Below are 22,393 nucleotides of genomic sequence, written 5' to 3' on the forward strand. Positions count from 1 at the left end.
GAATCGCAAATGCTTATATTATCTAAATAGTCATCCGCGAGTCCTGTCCTAAAATAAGAAGTAAGAAAGATGAACTGAGATGCTGTAAGGAAAATCCTGGTAAGAAAAGGAGTTTATTAAACGATTATTAGAAAAGAATTTCAATTATTTGCACATAGCCCACACAGAGTGTTGAATCAAAAACAAACTCTGGGCTCTTTAAATATGCAACAATAATATTTAAAAATATTATAAATCCACCGAGAAGACAGTATTTTCTTCTTTGGGTTTTCCCTTTTCTACTGCCTAGCCTTTGTGACTAATGATGAGAATATTTCGCTTGTTGCTGGGTCTTCAACAAACCTGTGCACATGCATTAACACGCATTTCTGATGAGACTTTTGATCAACATCGTTGGGGAAAACTGAACCTCTGCTGGGGCTTATAATGCGGGAGGACCATCAAGATATCTATAAAGTTCTGCAAGATAGGAAATATAATATTGCCTGCTCCATTCATGTATTCAGAAAAGAATGGCCAAAACTTTACTTGATCGCCGTCAATTTTGGAAAGGATCGTACTGTCTGCATTCTACAAACTCTGAAATTCTCTGTCCAAATCATCAGTGTCAAGGTTCAGAAAACACCGGTGGATCTAGGGGAGCCGGAGGGGTCCCGGGCTCCATAAGATATTTTTGGCGCCCTCTTTCCCTGTTTTTTTACACTCTTTTTTTTCAAATAAATTTGTCAATCTGTTCAATTATTGGCACCTTTGTCGCATTGACCCCCCCCCCCTCAAAAAAATATCCCCTGTCAGAAAAATTTTCTTAAAGTGGTGCTATGGAAGGAGCCTGGCCAGACAACATTTTCAACGAGTCATTTTTATGATTTACACGCGAACGGATCTGAACGTAAATGAGTGAATGCCAAAGAGATTGCGGTCGTAGCTGCTCTTAACGACAAAAGAATCCATTATCCCTCCAAAGCATGTTTCCACCTTGGCAAATGGCGAATGAACTTAAGCTGAACTAATCTGGAACTCAAAATTGAGACTCTGCAAACGAATTCTACACTCAAACTATGAATTTCTGGGCCAAGAAGGACGAGAGAGATAGAATAGAAAGATATATAGACAGTATAACCAGAAACGGAAAGAGGATGCCAATAGAACACAGAAAGAAAGATTAGAGGAGGAAGAGTATAAAGAAGAGAAAATGACAGGAAGGAAAGAGAGGAGGATAGAAGCTTATGAATTACAAAATGCTGGGAGAAATTCTCTAACACACCAACAATTGTCTAAAATAGATTTAATATAGGCACTAAAAATATATAGATATATATATATATATATATATATATATATATATATATATATATATATATATATATATATATATATATATATATATATATATATATATATATATATATATATATATATATATATATATATATATATATATATATATATATTTAAAATAAATATATTACAATAATATAGGCATATTAAAATAGATTTAATATAGATCGTCAAGAAACTCATGAAAATTATATTAGAGGCTTGCTGGGGTTATCCAGAGGGTGATATTTTATCATAGGTAACTTATTGGCCTTCAGATGGCCATTATAATTTTTCTAAGGATCGATTTCATGAAAATGAGACGTATCAAACATTAAGTTCCAAGGCAAAAACCTATGACTTTGTTGACTATGAGGGGAGATGGAGTGAACAATAAGCCAAAACTGGAGGCAAAGCCGCCTTGTATTAAAAAAAGGATATGCTTGATATTCCAGTTTGAAATTTAATACTTCAGTAAAATGTGACACAGAAGTGGCTTAGCCAACTTATACAAAAACTGAGACATGGGAAATTGATTTTTCCGAACTTTTTTAAAAATAACAAGCTTCAGAATTCATAAATCAAATACGAAGCACCAATAAGCAGATACCTAGATAAGGCACTCAGTGTGCCAGAAAAACAATAAAACAAACTAACAGTGTACGCATTCCTGCAAAAAGCTCAAGAAATTCTGGTCCAACCTGAAAAAAACAAATAGGGAAATTCAATTGCAATTCTAAAAAGATTTGTTTAATTCTTCTGTAAAAATAAAACGGACCAAAACAGAGAACAAACATGCAAATTGAGATGAAAATTTATGAATTCAACTCCAATTTAGCGACTATTTATTTAATACTCCAGGAAAAGTAAAGAAAACTAAGAGAGAGAAAAGGAATATGAAACGGGACTAAAATTTATAAATGTAGTCGAAGATGGCAGGCACTGAAGTCAAATTCGTATTTTGTGATGATTTGCTTGGCGTGAGTGGAAAATTTGAGAAAATTGAAAAAGAAGACAGAAATAAAAAAGGGACAAATTTTGCAGATTCAGTCTGTGATGGCGGAAAGTGACATTTTTGGAGGATTACAAAACTACTGGAAGAAATACGAGTTTAGGTGGAATAAACAGGTCTTGGACCAATTGAGGAAAATAAGAGTTGATCAAAAGTTAAAACTAAATGAGTTACTACGGGCTTTGGAGAACCTTGGAGCTATTGAATTTCAGGATGGATTGGAAAGACTTTGGAATGAATACGGGATCGGTCCTTTCAGCTCTAAGGGGTATTATGTTACGTAACTATAAAAAGACAATATTTGCCAGTGTTACGCAAGTATAAAGAGCGTAACTATAAGAACTATAAAGGAATATGTTACGTAACTAGCACACAAGTTAAGTAGCAGTTCATGAATCTTGAGCAAAGGTCAACAATTTATTATTCATTTTCTTAATGAATTTAGATGGTTCTGTTTGCATGTATCTGAATTTTTGTAAAAAAATACTTTTCATACATATCTGACTTTGAAAAAAATCCTGTTGAACAGCCTCTGACTTTTGAAAAATCTCGTTCATGTATCACTGACTTTTGTAAATCCTATTTATGCGTCTTTGACCTTTGAAAGAATTATGTCTGCATGTTTTTAAATTCTTGAAAAAATTCGGTTTGCACATTTCTGGTTATGGAAAAAACCCTTTCATTGGTCTCTGACTTTTGAACAATGTTAACAAATACAAAGTAGAGACAATAGGGGAAATCTTTTCAAGACAGTGCAAATCAGTTCCGTGAATATTTCGGCCCTATGTCCAAGGGCCGTCTTCAGCACAATACAAGAATAAGAGAGATACTATATATATATATATATATATATATATATATATATATATATATATATATATATAGCTGTTGGTGGGGGGCTTCACGCCCCCCAAGCCCCCCCGCGCGCATAAGTCGTTACGCGCCATATTAGTTACGCGCCATTGTAGGTGTGTCCCTGTGTCCCACCTGTGAATATATATATATATATATATATATATATATATATATATATATATATATATATATATATATATATATATATATATATATATATATATATATATATATACTAGCTGTTGGTGGGGCGCTTCGCGCCCCCCAAGCCCCCCCTCCCCCCGCGCGCATAAGTCGTTACGCGCCATATTAGTTACGCGCCATTGTAGGTGTGTCCCTGTGTCCCACCTGTGATATATATATATATATATATATATATATATATATATATATATATATATATATATATATATATATATATATATATTTAACTACGTAAAACATGCGAATATACAACATTCTTCGCTGTCCCATTGTCTGTGCACATAAATAGATTGTCAGGTTTACTGACTCTTGAACATGCAACATATAATTGTCTATGGGAAAAACAATCCGTATTCAGTTCTATACCTCATTATTCTACTTATGTGACCCTGTGTCCCGGTCGTCATTTGTGTCCCGGTGTCCCAGTTTGTAATTTCTCTTTGAGTGTCCCGGTCGTCATTTATATTCCCTGTGTCCCGGTGTCCCGGTCTGTAATTTCTATTCGAACAATACCTGTGTCCCGTTCGTCATTTATATATCCCGCCTGTGCCCCCGGCGTCCCCGTTGTAGTTGTGTCCCTGTGTCCCGGTCGTCATTTATATTCCCTGTGTCCTGGTCGTGATTTGTGTCCGGGTGTCCCAGTCTGTAATTTCTCTTTGAGGTTCCCGGCCGTCATTTATATTCCCTGTGTCCCGGTCATCCGTTGTGTCCCGATGTCCCGGTATGTAATTTCATCAGTTGACAAACATGACGTCAGTCGACAAACAACTTCATGACGCATACAGCTCAATCCTTATAATGACGTCAGTCGACAAACATGACGTCAGTCGACACACAAACATGACGTCACTCGACACACACACACAGACAACTTATTTTTATATATATAGATATATATATATATATATATATATATATATATATATATATATATATATATATATATATATATATATATATATATATATATATATATATATGTATATATATATATATATAAATGAACTTACATCAAATTGCGAGAATCAAAACTAAATAATTAAAAACACTTTTTAAAACTTTTTTTTAAAAATAGCCCTAGCATCCTTACTTCAACGAAGTTCAACCAGGACTGGCGAAAAGAATGAAATGAGAATATAAACTCATTCAAACTAAAGAGAACAAAATAATTAGATGCAATTTCTTAATGCCAATCTTGCTTGTTTAGCAGCCTGTCTCAAAGGCCTTTTTGTAGTTGGTTCAGTACTATTATAAATCGCTTTAGTAAAGTATTTTCTTAGATCATTTTTAATTAATTTTGAGTATAAAGAATTTAGTGAGTATTCCCCTAAGTCCCTGTTCAAAGAAATATTATTATTTGTTTTGAGATTAATTTCGATTGATTCTCGAACCACCTGTTTTATCCCTAAATCACTACTGATGAGTGAAGAGTTTTCAAAAAGTATCATGTGGGACGGATTATTAAATATATGCCAACCTAAAGCAGAATCAAAGGAATTGCTGGAATCATTTGAAATTAAGGCCTTGTTATGTCATTTTTATGCTGTTGTAACCGTTTGTCTAGATTCTGATGGATCCTGCCGACATAGTAATTTCCACAATCACAGGGTATTTGATAGACCCCTCTTTGGCGAGTAACTGGGGTCTTATCTTTACCTGAATTTAAGAAATTGATGATTTTAAAATTATTAGTAAAAAATACGTACAGATTATTTTTAGTGCAAATATTTTTTAATTTTGTTGTGATCTTTGGGATATACGGAAGATTGACAATATTTGAGGGCTTATCAGTAGCCTCACATTGTGAAGTATCTTCTTCGATTTTACAAGAATGTCTTTTTATTCTACGGTTAATTATTTTATTGACAAAAGGAATGGGGTATCCATTACCAAAAAGAATATCTCTGATAAAATGTATTTCTACATTTATATACGATTCGAAGCAAATCAATGAGGCACGATCAATGAGGGATGTTACAACTGCTTTTTTAACTTGTGGGGGGTGATTTGAATTAAAGTGAAGATATCTATTGTTTTGTGTTGACTTTCGATAGATAGTAAAATCCAGTTTATCAGCATTACGAATAATTAAAACATCTAAAAACGGTAGTTTATTTTCAAATTCAACTTCTAGGGTGAACTGCAAATTTCGATCATAAGTGTTAAGATGATCTAAGAAGCCCCGAAGTTCAGCTTCCCCATAATTCCAAAGTGAAATTACGTCATACATATAACGACCCCAAAAGACATGTTTTAAAAAATAAGAATTCAATGCCCAATTCTCAAGATTCTCCATGTAAATATTTGCTAGTAGCCCACATAAAGGTGCCCCCATGGGTAACCCATTTTTTTGTTGATATTCACGGAACTGATTTCCACTGTCTTGAAAAGATTTTCCCTATTGTCTCTACTTTGTATTTGTTTGTTATGGAAAGGCAGTGTGGTCTTCGTCCCTATTTTTGAAAAATGTTGTTCATAAGTCTCTGACTTAGGAAAAAATTCTTTGGGCACGTTTCTATCCTTTTGGATAAAACTCCGTTTAAAAACGTGCTGACTTTGGGAAAAACCCTTTCACCTGTCTCTGACCTTTGAAAATTCTGTTAATCTGTGTTAAAACACAGACCTTTTGAAAAATTTTTTCAAGTGTCTCTGATTTTTGAAAAACAAATCTGTTTACAAATTTTTCACTTGTTGAACAAAATTTGATTTGTACGTTTTTTAGGTCACTGATTTCTGTAAATGCCACACACGTGTCTTTAACTTTTGAAACAAAATTTTGTTTGCATGTTTCTAATCTTTTGAAGAAATCGTTTGCTACTTTTTTTACTTTTGAAAAATCCTGCTCATCCGTCTCTAGCCTTTTAAAAGAATCCCCTTAATGTGTCACTGACTTTTGAAAAAACTGCTATAGCTTTGCTTGTTGCATTGATGCATCTTCTTGCGCAAATCGTTATTTTAAAAAAAAATCTTAATGAATGTTGACAAGAAAAAACATTCTATTGTCGTAAAAAATCTTTTCCGCTGTCTTGAAAAAAGTGTCCTAAAAATAAAAAAATCCTTACAGCATAATTCAACGAAACATTTTTAATAAAACAATGTCATTTACAATATTACACATATTACACATAACAAATGTCATTAAGCAACTTTGGATGTTTTATAATTCCTTCCATAAGAAAATTAGTCATACTCTTTCATGATATATCAGTTATTCTTTTCTCTTACTTTGTAACCCGTGCAATATTCATTATTCTATTTAGGGTCATAGACAACTTTTGTTTTTGTTCCATCTAGAAGCTTGTTTCACGTTTTGTCATTGTGATTATTGCGAATAGCACTAATAATATTTGCATGTGCTTGGCTTTTTGCCAATTTATCTTTAGATTATGTATAGAGATTATGTGCCAGTTTGGAAATGCTTATAAAATATGGCTTATGACACTACTACAACACTACATCTGTCTTTTTCTCCTTGCTTTCATTTGAATGCTGATACCAGAATGATGATGATATAACTTATCAAGTGGTAACTTAATACGAACAGCATGAAAAGAAGCTTACCCTCATTGTCAACTATTAGTTTTAGGCTTGCATTATCTTTGAGCTCTAACTTCTCCAGAAATGTTACTTTTGCTTATCCGCTTTTACAACATCTAAATTTTCTCGGTACTCAAAAGTCATTTAAATCTCTCACATTCATGACAGCGCAATATACTTTTCAAATGGTGTCACTATTAAGGCTTTTTCATACTTAAGATGTTTGCACACTCTTAAAGCATTACATTTTCACTTTTCTATCGAGTCTCAGGTTACACATCAGTCTCACATTTCTGAATTCAAATTTATTCGTGCCTCAAGAAAAAATATTTTCTTTAATATCAACGCTTAATGCGATCTTTTATCGGTCTCCTAGACAGATGAGTGGAGTAAATGAGTGACCTTATCAAAGTTCAATGTATTTTAGGCGTCTAAGAGACAAATAAGCACAAAATTGAACTTCTCTAATTTGCGACTAATATTCGCCGTTTGCAGTATATAGGCCAAAAAATTTCATTACAAATTTTTTTGCTACAAGTATACCCAATTTCTTTTAAAGACATGAAATAAAGTTGAAAAAAATTCCAAAATAGAGTTTGGAAGGTACTCTGTCATTGAGTGCCAAGTGGCTCAGGAGGGGTTTCTGAAAGGCCAGGGTCTCATGTGGGGTAGAGGAAACAGTGTCTATTTTCCATAGAAAACGGTCCTGTTGTCTATGTCTAGTATCACACATACTACTGTATTAGTTGCGATAGAAATAGTAGTTGAAGTTTTCATATTAGTAGTTTTGGTTGTAGCATTAGTATTAGTGTACACATATTGCCTTTTGGTCAATTGATTTTACCCTTTAAGACTCCCAGAAAGTTCGAACTTGATATCCTAATCCATTCTTTAGATATACACTTTTGACTCTCTGTATGCACATAGTTTGTTTTGATTCATTTCGAAGTTCCCCTCAATATATTGTCAAATTTTCATTTTCATATTCTTAACCTTAATAGTTGGCTACTAGTTTCACAATAGTAGTGGTAATAGTGGAAGCAGTAATAGTTGTACAGTGTTAAATAGTGCAGTAGTATAGCAGTATAATAGTAGTATTATGTTAGTAGTAGGCTAGAACAGCAGTATTTATTGCAGTAGTAACATGCAGATGTTGCGTTTTGGTCAGTTAAACACCCCTCTTACTGCCCTGGAAGTTTCAGTTGTATAGAGTAAGCCGTTCCAATACAGTAGGTCGTGTTGCTGAAAAGTACTATTGTAATCTGTTTGCACATAGTTTCTTCTGACTTTAGGTCAACTTTCCCCTCAATATTTCCTCAAATTTTCTCTTCAATACCCTCCGCCTTGGTAGTACTTGCTACAGATGCAATAGTTATAGTTGTAGTAATAGCAGCAGTAGTAGCTGTAAGGGACAGGTTGGTTGGTTGAAAAGTGATTGGCCCTCCAATCACTTTTGAGTCTTGAAAAAAGCTTTAGAATTTTCAATTTCCAGTCGAATGAGCTCCTTCCGAAGTTTCTAAGACAACTCCTTCTAAACGAAGTGCCTTGGTGAAAAAAACAATAATAATATTGTGCAAACATCGATCTTTACTTAACCAGCGCTATTGCACTGCCTATGATAAATGCACTTTCGTTCCCAGATAGAGATGTACCTAATCTTAGCAGGATACAATCATTCGCATTGCATCAGTTATTTGTTGCCATGACAATTTAAAATGTTGGCAGGAACATCAGTGACCGGAGTTCAAGGAATATAGGCTGTTGAATTAGTGAAATGGGACGAATTAGAAAACAGATTTTTCAGTATAAAAGTGGTGTGCCTATTGCTGTAGAGGATTTAATTGGATCTTATGGGCAGAAAGGAGATAAACAACCTTGGTCTCACTACGTGTCTCGTGTTGATACTGCTCTATATAGTGAGCAATTGCGGTAAGGCTTTATTTTTTTAATTATCCCCCAAATTCCCTAGATTTTCAATATATTTTGAAAATTTTGTGAAATTATTTCATTTACTATTTTTATCCAACAATTCTTAAGCTGGCTAAGCATTCAAATTAATTTCTATGAAATTCATATTTTGCTTTAACTATATTCTAATAGCTTTTTCTAACTCGGGATGTCCGAGATGAGTAAATTAAACATTCCGAGAGGATTCTAATTTAAAAAGTAAGGCATAAAAACCTGTTTCCACATACCCAGCTTCATCGTACATCCCGCTGTGTCAAAGAACACTGGTATTCCATGATTTACTAACAATGCTCTGCAAGGTAGATGAAACTAATTGAAATGAATCTGCAGCCCAAATTAGGGCCAGGAACAAGGTTTTCAACCTCAAATATCCGCTTATTCCCTACTTGCAAAGCATTAAATGTTCTTAAAGAATGGGTCCAAGATTTGCCATAGAACGAAGCTCAAATCACAGGAAATACTTTGCGCCAAACTTTAAGAAAAAAATATGAGCTTTGTAGAGCCTTATAAGTCGGGAAGTTGCGTCGGTAAGAGTTTCATAACATTTACCAGACTCTAATTTTATGCTTTCGATCTATTCCCGAAAGTTTTGTTTCATGCAGCTCAAAAACCTTTCAAATAAAAAGGGAAGTCATGATATTGATAGATTACGTACATTTTTTATTATAAACTATGCTTCTGAATATGTAAATGTAATCAAAAATATTATTTCATTCACAGGCTTGGCCGAACAATTTTTACAATTTTTTTGTCTGAAACACAAGATTCAAAGTGCCACTATATAAATATTGTTTGTGACAAATCTATGGTTACATTTTTTTATCTTATTTTCACAACTGAAATAGAAAGACTTTTTAAAGGTCAATTAAAAACAATCAAAAAAGCAAAATCCAAAACACCAAAACTCAGGAAAAGAACAAACTTTAGAAGATTATTACCCAAAAACTGCTGACCAACGCCAGCTTTTTATAGCATGTTTTTATAGCAAGTTCTCTATATTTCTCTGATTTTATATCATTTTTGAATTAGGCTTGGCTTTTCAATAAGGAACACGCTAAAGTATTTTCAAATATCTTTCTAGGCCCAAGAATGTTTCTGGGGCCTTTCAAGAAACTGTTTCTTTTAACAATGTTTGTCTATAAGTCACCTTCCTCGGTCACTCAAGATCATTTCTTGTTTTCACTTTACTTTCCTATTTGAGTGAGTCCAGGCTCTTCTGCTCAGATTTAGGTCAATCGACTATCTGAAATTCCAAGGGAAGAAACAACGACAAATTGAAATATTCTACATTTGACCCTAAATTTCTCCGAAAAGGGCACATTAAAAATAATCCCATAGGGTATTTGCAATTGAAGGGCCTCGGATTTAGACATCAGTATGGCACGTTTGAAAAAGTCAAACAAAATAGATTTATATTTGATCCCAAGCCTTGTACTTTAAATAATTAAAAACAGGAAGTTTTTCAGCGAAAAGTAAAGAGGTGGACTGTAGCCGAAAACGAACAAAAACTAGATTTATATTGCTTGGTTAACATGAAGCGCTGCCTTTGAGGATAAAAATTCTGCGGAATTAACAATTACATTTTGTTTGTTCAAACTTTGAAGTGAAAGCTTTAAAAAAGAAAACTCAAAAAAAGTATTTGTATTATGAAAAAAAGCAACGAATTATGTCATCTTCGCTAAAGAGAGTGTCAAAGTATCCTGTATTCTTAAAACTAACCTGGTTCTCCTGTGGCAAATTCAAAGTTTTTAATTTCAAAATGTGCCAAGCATGAGCTAATACTTTTTTATTTAGCCCCAAAACTTAAAACTTAACATCACCTTTGTTGCTATATCCAAAATTAAAATAAAAAATTGAGAACATTATGGAATGTTTTAATCTAAAGCAAATTAAAGGTAAGTTGTTTCTATTCAAATACCTCACAGCGGAATATGTAATTTTTGCAGCCTATTCGTTATCCCTATTCAGTGTTCTGCAGATGCTATACAGTTACCAAACGCTTTACTGATTACATGCTCAAGATTACACATTTTTCTTAGGTTTCATGATAATTTTCCTGTTTATTTCAAGTTTTCCATTAGTGTTTGTTAATTACTTTGTTCGTTTTAGGCTTCATTTATTCACTCAGATATAAATCTCTTCGTTTTAACTTAGATTGGTTACTCAATCTTATTGAAATCAAATATTTCTTAGTAGTGAACAATATGTAAGAAGCGACGCAGCTCAATAGTAGCCGGGACTCTACTGTAGAACCCTCAGAGAATCCTATTGTAGAGGTTCCAAGCTCCTATCTGCGTATATGTGGACAGGGTTGCCAAAACTTTTTGGGACTAAAGTGTCAAATACAGCAAAAAAGGGACACTTTTAGTGTCCTCCTAGAAAATTAGCCAATATACTTTAAAAGTTGACAAAAAAGGCTTTAAATGGTTTTCTCACAAGGGCCCTGGGGTTGCTTTAGGGGAAACTTAGGACCACTCTAAGGGGACCCTACTGCAGTCCCAGGGCACTCAAAGGGCCCTAGAGCAGGGCTGCCTTTGAGGTCTCCTAGTCCTAGTGCCCCTAGTCCTAGTGCCAGGGGAACCAGGACCAGTCCTAGTGCTAGGACTAGGATCCCTAGTCCCTTGTCTGAAAGGACGCGGGTTCGAATCCCGGTGTCCCAATTCTTCAGTTTGGGACGGGGGTCAGTGGCGTGACTCTGTAAGCTTAGCCAGAGTCGACCCAGCTCTAAATGGGTACGTGGAGAAATCTGGGGAAGGTAAACAGGAAGGGTGTGCGAAAGCACAGGATGGCTAGCCCCCAACCCCCCATTGCACTTCCTGGCTGAAGGGCCAAGAAACGGAGATCAGCACCACCGGTACGGACTGTAAAGTCTAATGCCGTATCCTTTACCCCTTTTTTAGTGCTAGGGGCACCTAGGACTGCTCTAAGGGCACTAGAGCAGTCCAAGGGCACCTAAAAATTCCCTAAAAATGTCCCAGGGGTGCCTGGAACTGCTTTAGGGCCCTGGGGTTGCTTTAGGGGAAACTAGGACCACTCTAGGGGGACCCTACTGCAGTCGCAGGACATTCAAAGGGCCTAGAGTAGGACTGTCTTTGAGGCCTTCTAGTCCTAATGCCCCTAGCCCTAGTGCCAGGGGACCCCAGGACCAGTCCTAGTCCTAGTGCCCCTATTCCTATTGCTAGGGGCACCTAATACTGCTGTAGAAGCACTCGCGTAGTCCCAGGGCACCCAAAAATTCCCTAAAGCAGTCCCAATGGGCCTGAGATGGCTCTAGGGCCCTGGGGTTGCTTTAGGGGAAACTAGGACCACTCTATGGGGCCCTACTGCAGTCCTAGAGCACTCAAAAGGGCCCTAGAGTGGTTCCAGGGATGCCTGGGATCACTCTATGGTCCTGGGGATGATTTAGGGAAACCGCTTTAGGGGCCCCCTAGTGCAGTTCCTGGCCACCCAAAAAGGTCCTAGACCATTCTCAGGGCAACCTAAGACAACCTAGAGCGATCTTAAGGGCCCAAAAAGCATCCAGAGGGTGCTCCAAGAGGCTCCACGGCCCAGCAGCCTGGGTCGTTTTGCTAGCGTGAGAACCTGCTCATATTTCTAATATATTTGAAAATTTGGATATTTCCCCCCAAGCCACACGGCGTGAGAACCTCATTTTTCTAGTATATTTTAAAGTCCAGATAGGTCCCCCGGTCACATGGTGTGAGAACCTGCTCATTTTTCCAGAATATTTGAAAGTTTAGATAGGTCCCCTGGTCCTATACTTGTAACTTGAAAATTTTCAAGTATACTTGAAAATTTGATGACAAAAACACAAAAAAGCCGCATAGTTTTTTATTGCGTGTTCGGATCGGGTCACTTGTCCCCTACCCCCACCCCTCCAAACACGCAACAAAAGAAAATCGTGTGTCCATTAGGGTGACTTTGGGAAGAACCAGTTGAGTTTCACCCTTATCCAAAAATGATTAAGCAGCAGCAAATCAGATCAGGATCAAACAGTTTGCTACTAAATACTATCCAGGCCGCACCTCTGCATACTCCTGTAGACTACAAGTCATAAAACACCTTAAGATTTTACTTACCAGCAATTATATGCTTGCTTGTTTTTTTGTTGTTTTTTTTTTATCAAAAAAAAACTTTTTCTAAACTCTCTTGAGCAAGTCAAATGTTTCACCCCATTTGAATTTTTGCGCTTTTCAAAAGGAAAGTAGTGCGGATACAAAAAAAAATCCCTAAGACGAAAACGAACCTGAAAAGCACAAATTAAAAACAGTTGCAGTTAAGAAAAAACAGAAAATAAATACATATGGTATTGATTTTGAAAAAAATGCCAAAAAGTGTCCTTTTTTTCAAAAAGTTGCCTTTTTTCACCCAATAGTGGCACGGTGTCACCCAGAGTGAAAAAGTGTCAAAAAAGCACTAAAAGTGTCCCTTTGGCAACCCTGTATGTGATATTTTGTATTTTTTTTTTTTTTTACCAGAAGAAAGATTATGTATGCATATTTTTTTGTTTATTTCTTAAATTTTTTTTCTCATAGGTAATCGTATCCAACCAATGGTTATAGAAAAAAATTCAAACGGAAATAAAAAATTCTAGTACCATTGTGAACTAACCAGAAAATTAAAGGGCAACTAACCACCTTCTACACTCTTTTTCCCATAAGTCATCTGATCAAAATTTTGAGATAGCCGTTTAGTTCAGTATTGTCAAAAGGTAAAATAAATATGTCTTTGTGATTATATTACCCCCCCCCCAACCGAGAACTACCAAACGAGGGGCTACAAGTTACGACCCCATGTTGACAATGGGTTTCACCCCAAGGGCTACCGCTATTGTCCCAGCAAAATTTTGAGTGGAGTTGGAATTCCCTGGGGAGGTTTTACATGGGGATGTTTTCCACGAGAGAAGTTCCCCATGGGAGAATTGTCACCAGGAGAAATTTTCCATGGGAATATTTTCTGCGGATGAAACTTTCCATTAGGGGGAGGATTTCATTGAAATGTTCTCCTAACAGCGGGGATTTCCCAATGACCTTAAAGGATCAGAAATTAAACAGAAACAATACTTTCTTCAAATGAAAGCATGCAAAGGAGTATACTTCAGGAGGAGTCGTAAGCAAGAAATTTTCTTGGGGTAATTCGCAGCAAGGATGGAATTTTACGTGGGAGAGACTTTCTAGGAGAAATTTTCGGGGGGGGGGATTTTCCACGGAGAGGGCAGATTTTATAGGACTACGGATTTCCTAGGATTTGAAAAACGATCAACAATTAAATCAGAAAACTAGTTTTTTCTGCTTAAGGTAATGAGCAACATTAAACCTTTTAACAAACAGAAATTATGCCGTATATAAGGGAGGTACCCCTCCTCAATACCCCACTCTTTACGCTAAAGTTCCACCTTAGTAATATTGACATTGTGGAGGCTGATGCATGCCTGAGGCTCTAAAGATTTCCTGTGGATATGGGCAGTACACCTCATTTTTATATTACAACCAGTACATATTGCCTATACTCCAACAGGAACATAATTTGCATATTCAAACGGGGACATAATTTAAATATAGCCATGAGGCTCTAGCAATCAGCCGTATCAACAAGATCTAATATAAGGCTGGATCTTAAATGTATTTTAAGCTTGTAAGAAAATAGAATTCAGAGAAAGAACAGTTTGAACATATCTTTTTCATCAGAATTTTATTTTACAAGACATAGCAGCAAAACATAAGTGATTTTTCTACACTGAACAGGAAAATGCAAGAGGATGTCGACTAAGCCTTGAATGGGACGATTGAGCACAATAACTTGAATTAGTGACTGAAAAAAGAGTCATATATGTGTTATTGTAATTATGAAATAAAAACGTTTCTAAGTTAAATTTTATTTCCTTGTTTTGTATTTTTAGTAGGTTAATGCTCCTCTCTCTAGGGATACTCAAAGTACAAACAGTCTTTGGGATTTGTTAGTTAGGCTGCAGTCAGCTGTGAGACTGTTATGATTACAAAAAGATGATTGAGGTTATCAGACGGCGAGTCAATATTGAGATTATCACGAAATTCCTTTGGTGGGGTCAATATAAGTATCTCTATACCGTCTAAGAGGCTGTGTGTACCCCGAGTTTGCGGTGACAATACAGCTATGTTAAACTAGAATAATAATAAAAGAACTTTTTTTTGAAGTAGTACGGTTTAATAAAGCTAAAAAGAATTATTTTCATTTTGATAAATAGCCTGTATTTTACTATCATTTAAGACCATTTACTATCATTTTAAGAAAAATTATTGATATATTCTCCTAGCAAAGAATATTTACCCCCTGTTTGCTTTCGGATTAACATTCAAAATTTTAATCCTCTGATGGGTTGTTCCGATAAGACCATAGAGCTCAGAGCTAACTTTGAACAAAGCTTAGTTCATGATTGTTTATTGAACAATCAACTAAGAAAGTGGATTTATATAGTTTGTGCTATGATAAATAAATTTTTATATAAAAAACGTATCATCCTTAAGGAAGAAACTATAGGTAAAGTATATAAATCTTTTAGACTATGAATTTCAATAACCAAAATAGTTTATAAATACATTATGATAATAGAAAAACTATGGTGGCCCATTCCCCCGAGGAAACCATATGTTAAAAAATCAAAAGTGCACTCATTTGAAGAAGATGGAATATCTTGAATTCTTTTACTCATCTTATATCAAATTCTAATTGAATACTATTGAAAACCTTCGATTCTTAAGGTCCTTTTATACAAACAATCGTGTCAATAGAACGTATATTTCAAGTTCTTTGCGTCCGCACCCTTAAATGGTACGACCTGTTCATGTAAATTATATCCCCGCTTGAATATGCAAATTATGTACCTGTTGAAGTAAAGGCAATATGTACTGGCTGTAATATGCCAATGAGGCTTACCGCTCACACATTTGAAGAAGATGGAATATCCTGAATTCTTTTACTCATCTTATATCAAATTCAAATTCAATACTATTAAAAATCTTCGATTCTTAAGGTTCTTTTATACAAACATTCGTGTCAATAGAACGTATATTTCACGTTCTTTGCGTCCGCACCCTTAAATGGTACGACGTGTTCATGTAAATTATATCCCCGCTTGAATATGCAAATTATGTACCTGTTGAAGTAAAGGCAATATGTACTGGCTGTAATATGCCGATGAAGCTTACCGGTCGTATCCATAGGAAATCTTTGGAGCCTGGGGAGTACAATCAGCCGCCAAAATGTCAATACTACTCATCTTTTGTCTCAATTCTTTCTCTTTAGAGCAGTGCGTTTTCTTTATTTGTCATAAAGCCGACAACGACACGACAACAACAAAAAGTCACAGCGCTAATTAACTCTTAAAAATAAGAGCTACACGGGTACACGGTACAGGTACAGTTACATACAAGCAGTACAGGTACATACAAGCTACAGGTACACGGGTTCAGTTGTTTGGGGTTCCGTTACACAAGGGACGCTTAATCTTTCCTTTGAAATCATTTGAAAAAAGAAAATTCGAAAGGAGACCCATTTGAAAAATCATTTGAAAGGAGACCCATCAGGGCAACTCATGAAAAAATGTTATTTTACTTGTTGTTTAATCTTGGGAATTGTAAATTTCAAATAAGAGTTCCGGCAATGGATAATCAGATGATCAAACAGTTCGTGGTAACGAACTGTAGTAAGGAGTGACTCGGCTCAATAGTAACCGAAACTCTAAAAAACGAAATGATAAAGGTGACAAAAAAGTGACAAGCCTGAGAATATTTGTCTTATTTTAGAAAATAGCAGGAAACATCCCCTAAAAGTCATAGAATCTTAACAAAAATCACACCAGCAGATTCAGTGAATCAGACAACCCAAACTCTGGAAAAGAACAAACTTTAGAAGATTATTTCCCAAAAACTGCTGAATATGCAAATTATGTACCTGTTGAAGTAAAGGCAATATGTACTGGCTGTAATATGCCGATGAGGCTTACCGGTCGTATCCATAGGAAATCTTTGGAGCCCGGGGAGTACAATCAGCCGCCAAAATGTCAATACTACTCATCTTTTGTCTCAATTCTTTCTCTTTAGAGCAGTGCGTTTTCTTTATTTGTCATAAAGCCGACAACGACACGACAACAACAAAAAGTCACAGCGCTAATTAACTCTTAAAAATAAGAGCTACCCGGGTACACGGTACAGGTACAGTTACATACAAGCAGTACAGGTACATACAAGCTACAGGATGATCAAACAGTTCTAGGTACATACAGGATGTATTACATACAGTATTACATACAGTAATAGTAATATATCTGATATATATATATATATATATATGTATGACTGTATATAAAATATATCTGACTGTATTACATACAGGATGATATACGTTCTAGGTACATACAAGCTAGAGATGATCAAACAGTTCGTGGTAACGAACTGTAGTAAGGAGTGACTCGGCTCAATAGTAACCGAAACTCTAAAAAACGAAATGACAAAGGTGACAAAAAAGTGATAAGCCTGAGAATATTTGTCTCATTTTAGAAAATAGGAGGAAACATCCCCTAAAAGTCATAGAATCTTAACAAAAATCACACCAGCAGATTCAGCGAATCAGACAACCCAAACTCTGGAAAAGAACAAACTTTAGAAGATTATTACCCAAAAACTGCTGACCAACGCCTTTTTAAATAGCATGTTTTTATAGCAAGTTCTCTATATTTCCCTGATTTTATATCATTTTTGAATTAGGCTTGGCTTTTCTATAAGGAACACGCTAAAGGATTTTCAAATATCTTTCTAGGCCCAAGAATGTTTCTGGGGCCTTTCAAGAAACCGTTTCTTTCAACAATGATTGTCTACAAGCCACCTTCCTCGGCCACTCAAGATCATTTCTTGTTTTCACTTTACTTTCCTATTTGAGTAAGCCCAGGCTCTTCTGCTCAGATTTAGATCAATCGACTAACTGAATTTCCAAGGGAAGAAACAACGACAAATTGAAATATTCTACATTTGACCCTAAATTTCTCCGAAAATTTAGAAATAATCCCAAAGGGATTATTTCCATGAGTAGGGCACTCATGGGCGCTGTCATGGGCCATGTTGTAACATTAGTAAGGGGTATGGTCATGGGAGTTCTTAAAACCGAGGCAAAGGTTGGGCCAATTTCAAAGACTCTGCGAATTTTCTTAAGAAGACTTTCAGTTAAGGTTTTAAAAATGCTTGAAAAGCATACAGATAAACTTTTAGAAAGTGTTTCACAATAAAATATCATGGCAAAATGATAGCGTTCTCCTAGCAAGGAATATTTACCCCTGTTTGCTTTCGGATTAACATTCAAAATTCTAATCTTCTGATGAGTTGTTCCGATAAGACCATAAAGCTCAGAGTCAGAGCTAACTTTGAACAAAGCTTAGTTCATGATTGTTTATTGAACAATTAACTAAGAAAGTGGATTTATATAGTTTGTGCTATGATAAATATATTTTTATATAAAAAACGTATCATCCTTAACAAAGAAACTATAGGTAAAGTATATAAATCTTTATAAATCTTTTAGACTATGAATTTCAATAACCAAAACAGTTTATAAATACATTATGATAATATAAAAACTATAATGGCCCATTCTCCCCAAGAAACTATATGTTAAAAAATCAAAAGTACACACATTTGAAGAAGATGGAATATCCTGAATTCTTTTACTCATCTTATATCAAATTCAAATTCAATACTATTAAAAATCTTCGATTCTTAAGGTTCTTTTATACAAAAATTCGTGTCAATAGAACGTATATTTCACGTTCTTTGCGTCCACACCCTTAAATGGTACGACGTGTTCATGTAAATTATATTCCCGCTCGAATATGCAAATTATGTACCTGTTGAAGTAAAGGCAATATGTACTGGCTGTAATATGTCGATGAGGCTTACCGGTCGTATCCATAGGAAATCTTTGGAGCCCGGGGAATACAATCAGCCGCCAAAATGTCAATACTACTCATCTTTTGTCTCAATTCTTTCTCTTTAGAGCAGTGCGTTTTCTTTATTTGTCATAAAGCCGACAATGCCACGACAACAACGAAAAGTCACAGTGCTAATTAACTCTTGAAAATAAGAGCTGACACAAATAAGAGTGGGACTGACCCTCTCGCAAATACTCTCAAAGGCTTAAGTGCCGTTTGTACTATACTGTAAGAGGACATGGATTTTCAAACGGCTTTGTCTTTATTTCTTGAAACAATAACAGGAAAAAGGATAAAACCATGACACTAATCTTAACAACAAGAAAAAAAACACATCTTAGGGTAATTACTCTTATGGCTTTCAATTAATTTTTGCTATTTTAATACCATACCTTTTCTTCCCTCTTTTGACTTTGAGTTGATTACATCCATGCATAGAAAATTTATGGCTGAACAGAACTTTTAAAACGAGCGTCGCTAGTTTTTTAAGCAGTCCGTTTAATTTTTTAAAAATGTTTTGAGTCAATATATGATTTACCAATTGAATATCAATATGATCGACAGCAATGTCTGAAAAATGAAATAAGTATAGATAAAAATTTTACAGTCTTTCAGACTAATTAAACTAATTAATTATTTAAATATAATGAAATTAACTTCTAGAAGTCTCAGAAAATTTACTTTTTCAATGTTACAATCATAAAAGAGAAACGATTATAAATATTTCGTTTTCAATAAAACACAAACGACTCTAAGGGCAAAGTGGTAGCGCCAATCTAATTTGTGGTTACTTATATTATTTATAGGTACATTTTGAATCTCCATTTTAATTTATGCTAGTTTTAGTTTTAGGTTCTGTTCGTTTTAAGTTTAACATATTGCGTAAATCTTTACGCAGTAAAAATAGGTTTCATCTATAATATTTTCTGTTTGTTTTAAGTTGAAAGTATCATGTAATTTTTTCTGCTTATCTTAGACTTTAATTTTAGGCCTTTGAACTATTTACCATTCTTTGAAGCTTCTTTTTTGAAAATGTATGTTAATAAACAACAAAGACAGATACAAGAAAAACAGTTCAAAATACGGATGAAGTCTTCGAAGTTATCTACGAAAGACAGATAAAACTCCACAAAAAAAACCTCAAACGAGACTGCGGCCAGTAGAGAGGAAAGACTAAAATAACGCGGATATTTCGCCTGTATCCAAACTAGGCGTCCTCGGCACAAGATAAAAAGAAAAAACACTAAACTAAAAACAAATAAAACCACCACCAATAATAATAAATACAATTATCGCTACTTGTATGTTAATTTTTTTTATTTAATTGCCAGATGTAGTTTTATCATTGGTTAATTGTAGGGATGTTTGTAAGTATTTTCCTTGGTTTTCTGCTTAAAAACTAGAAGAGTTGATTACTATTTAAATCAAACAGTTCGTGGTAACGAACTGTAGTAAGGAGCGACCCGGCTCAATAGTAACCAAAACTCTAAAAAATGGAATTTTGATACCAATACCTACATCAAAAGAATTGCATTTTAATGCTGATTTTAAATATATAAGTTTCATCAAGTTTAGTCTTACCCATCGAAAGTTACGAGCCTGAGAAAATTTGCATTATTTTAGAAAATAGCGGGAAACGTCCCCTAGAAGTCATAGAATCTTAACGAAAATCACACCGTCAGATTCAGCGTAAAAGAGAACCCTACTGTAGAAGTTTCAAGCTCCTATCTACAAAAATGTGGAATTTTGTATTTTTTGCCAGAAGGCAGATCACGGATGCGTGTTTATTTGTTTTTTTGTTTTTTGTTTGTTTTTTTTCCCAGGGGTCATCGTATCGACCCAGTTGTCCTAGAATGTTGCAAGAGGGCTCTTTCTAACGGAAATGAAAAGTTCTAGTGCCCTTTTTAAGTAACCAAAAAAATTGGAGGGCACCTAGGCCCCCTCCCACGCTAATTATTTTACCAAAGTCAACGGATCAAAATTCTGAGATTGCCATTTTATTCAGCGTAGTCGAAGAACCTTATAACTATGTCTTTGGGGACGACTTACTCCCCCACAGTCCCCATGGGAGGGGCAACAAGTTACAAACTTTGACCAATGCTTACATATAGTAATGGTTATTGGGAAGTATACAGGCGTTTTCAGGAGGATTTTTTTGGTTGGGGGAGGGGTTGAAAAGAGAGGGATATGCTGGAGAAACTTTCCATCGATAATTTGTCATGGGGGAAGAAAATCTCCATGAAGGGAGCGCAGGATTTACTAGCATTATTTAAAAACACAATGAAAAAATAAATATGAAAAAATCTTTCAGCTGGAAGTAAGGAACAGCATTAAAACTTAAAACAAACGGAAATTATTACTCATTTGAGGGGCTCACCTCCTCCTAATACCTCGCTCTTTACGTTAAAGTATTTTTAGTAATTTCAACTATTTATTCTACGGTTTTTGTGATTCTGGGGTCATTCTTAATGAATTGGGACAAAATTTAAGCTTTAGTGTAAAGAGCGAGGATCTGACAAGGGGGCGAACCCCCTCATATATGTAATAAAAATATGAGAATACAAAAGTTCTTTACGTAAGCTAATTAATAAGTTACGTAAATCTTTTACTAATAAAAATATTCGTAAAAAATTAAAAGTTCTAGTTGCCTTTTTAATTAACCAAAAAATCGGAGGGCAACTAGGCTTCCTCCCCCGCTCTTTTTTTCTCAAAATCATTCGATCAAAATTATGAGAAAGCCATTTAGCCAAAAAAATGCAAATTTCGTTTTAATTATTCCTCTGCGGAGAGCCAAAATCAAAACATGCATTGATTCAAAAACGTTCAGAAATTAAATAAAAAAAACAAGTTTTTTTAACTGAAAGTAAGGAGCGACATTAAAACTTAAAACGAACAGAAATTACTTCGTATATGAAAGAGGCTGCTTCCTCATCAACGCCCCGCTCTTTACGCTAAAGTTTTTTACTGTTTTGAAAAGAAGAATTGAGAGACAGAGTCAAACTTTAGCGTAAAGAGCGGGGCGTTGATGAGGAAGCAGCCTCTTTCATATACGAAGTAATTTCTGTTCGTTTTAAGTTTTAATGTCGCTCCTTACTTTCAGTTAAAAAAACTAAAATCTGAACGCTCATTTTAAATATTTGATCACCCATACTTTTTGCATTGTTTGGTTAGTCATGTTTCTACTTTACAAATTTTGCTGGCTGAGGAGAGGGCCATTCTTGAGATATCCTATTTCGATCACCTAGATACGCAGAGTTTCTTTTGCTTTATCTCTGTACCCTCCCCCTTGTGTGAATCCGAGGTCCAGTTGCCCAACCCTCAATGGAAATTTCAACTCGATCCCTTAAGGTTTTCTTAAGATATCGTTATAAAATATTTTGAAAAATGTGCTACATGGAATATCTTTGGATTCACTGAGATTCGCATATCAGTTTTGGGGGACACCTTTAGAAAACAGGAAAATTTTGGTTTAGCAAACGGTCCCTGAGAGTTCCAAGCTGACTGGACACCAACGCTCATTCTACGGAAACCTATCTCTGAACAAT

At 35.2% G+C, this 22,393-nt stretch overlaps 1 protein-coding gene across 1 annotated transcript in view; it reads left to right on the forward strand.

The window, feature by feature from the left end:
- Positions 1-8,648: 8,648 nt before the first annotated feature.
- Positions 8,649-22,393, forward strand: part of LOC136032102 (EF-hand domain-containing protein 1-like) — a 78,788-nt gene continuing 65,043 nt past the window's right edge. The window contains exon 1 of the mRNA XM_065712250.1: positions 8,649-8,854. Within this exon, the coding sequence (XP_065568322.1) occupies positions 8,700-8,854 (155 nt within the window). The 5' untranslated portion in view covers positions 8,649-8,699. The remainder of the gene's footprint in view (positions 8,855-22,393) is intronic.

This window comes from Artemia franciscana, chromosome 10 (assembly GCF_032884065.1).
Source record: "Artemia franciscana chromosome 10, ASM3288406v1, whole genome shotgun sequence".
Classification (NCBI taxonomy): Eukaryota; Metazoa; Arthropoda; class Branchiopoda; order Anostraca; family Artemiidae; genus Artemia; species Artemia franciscana.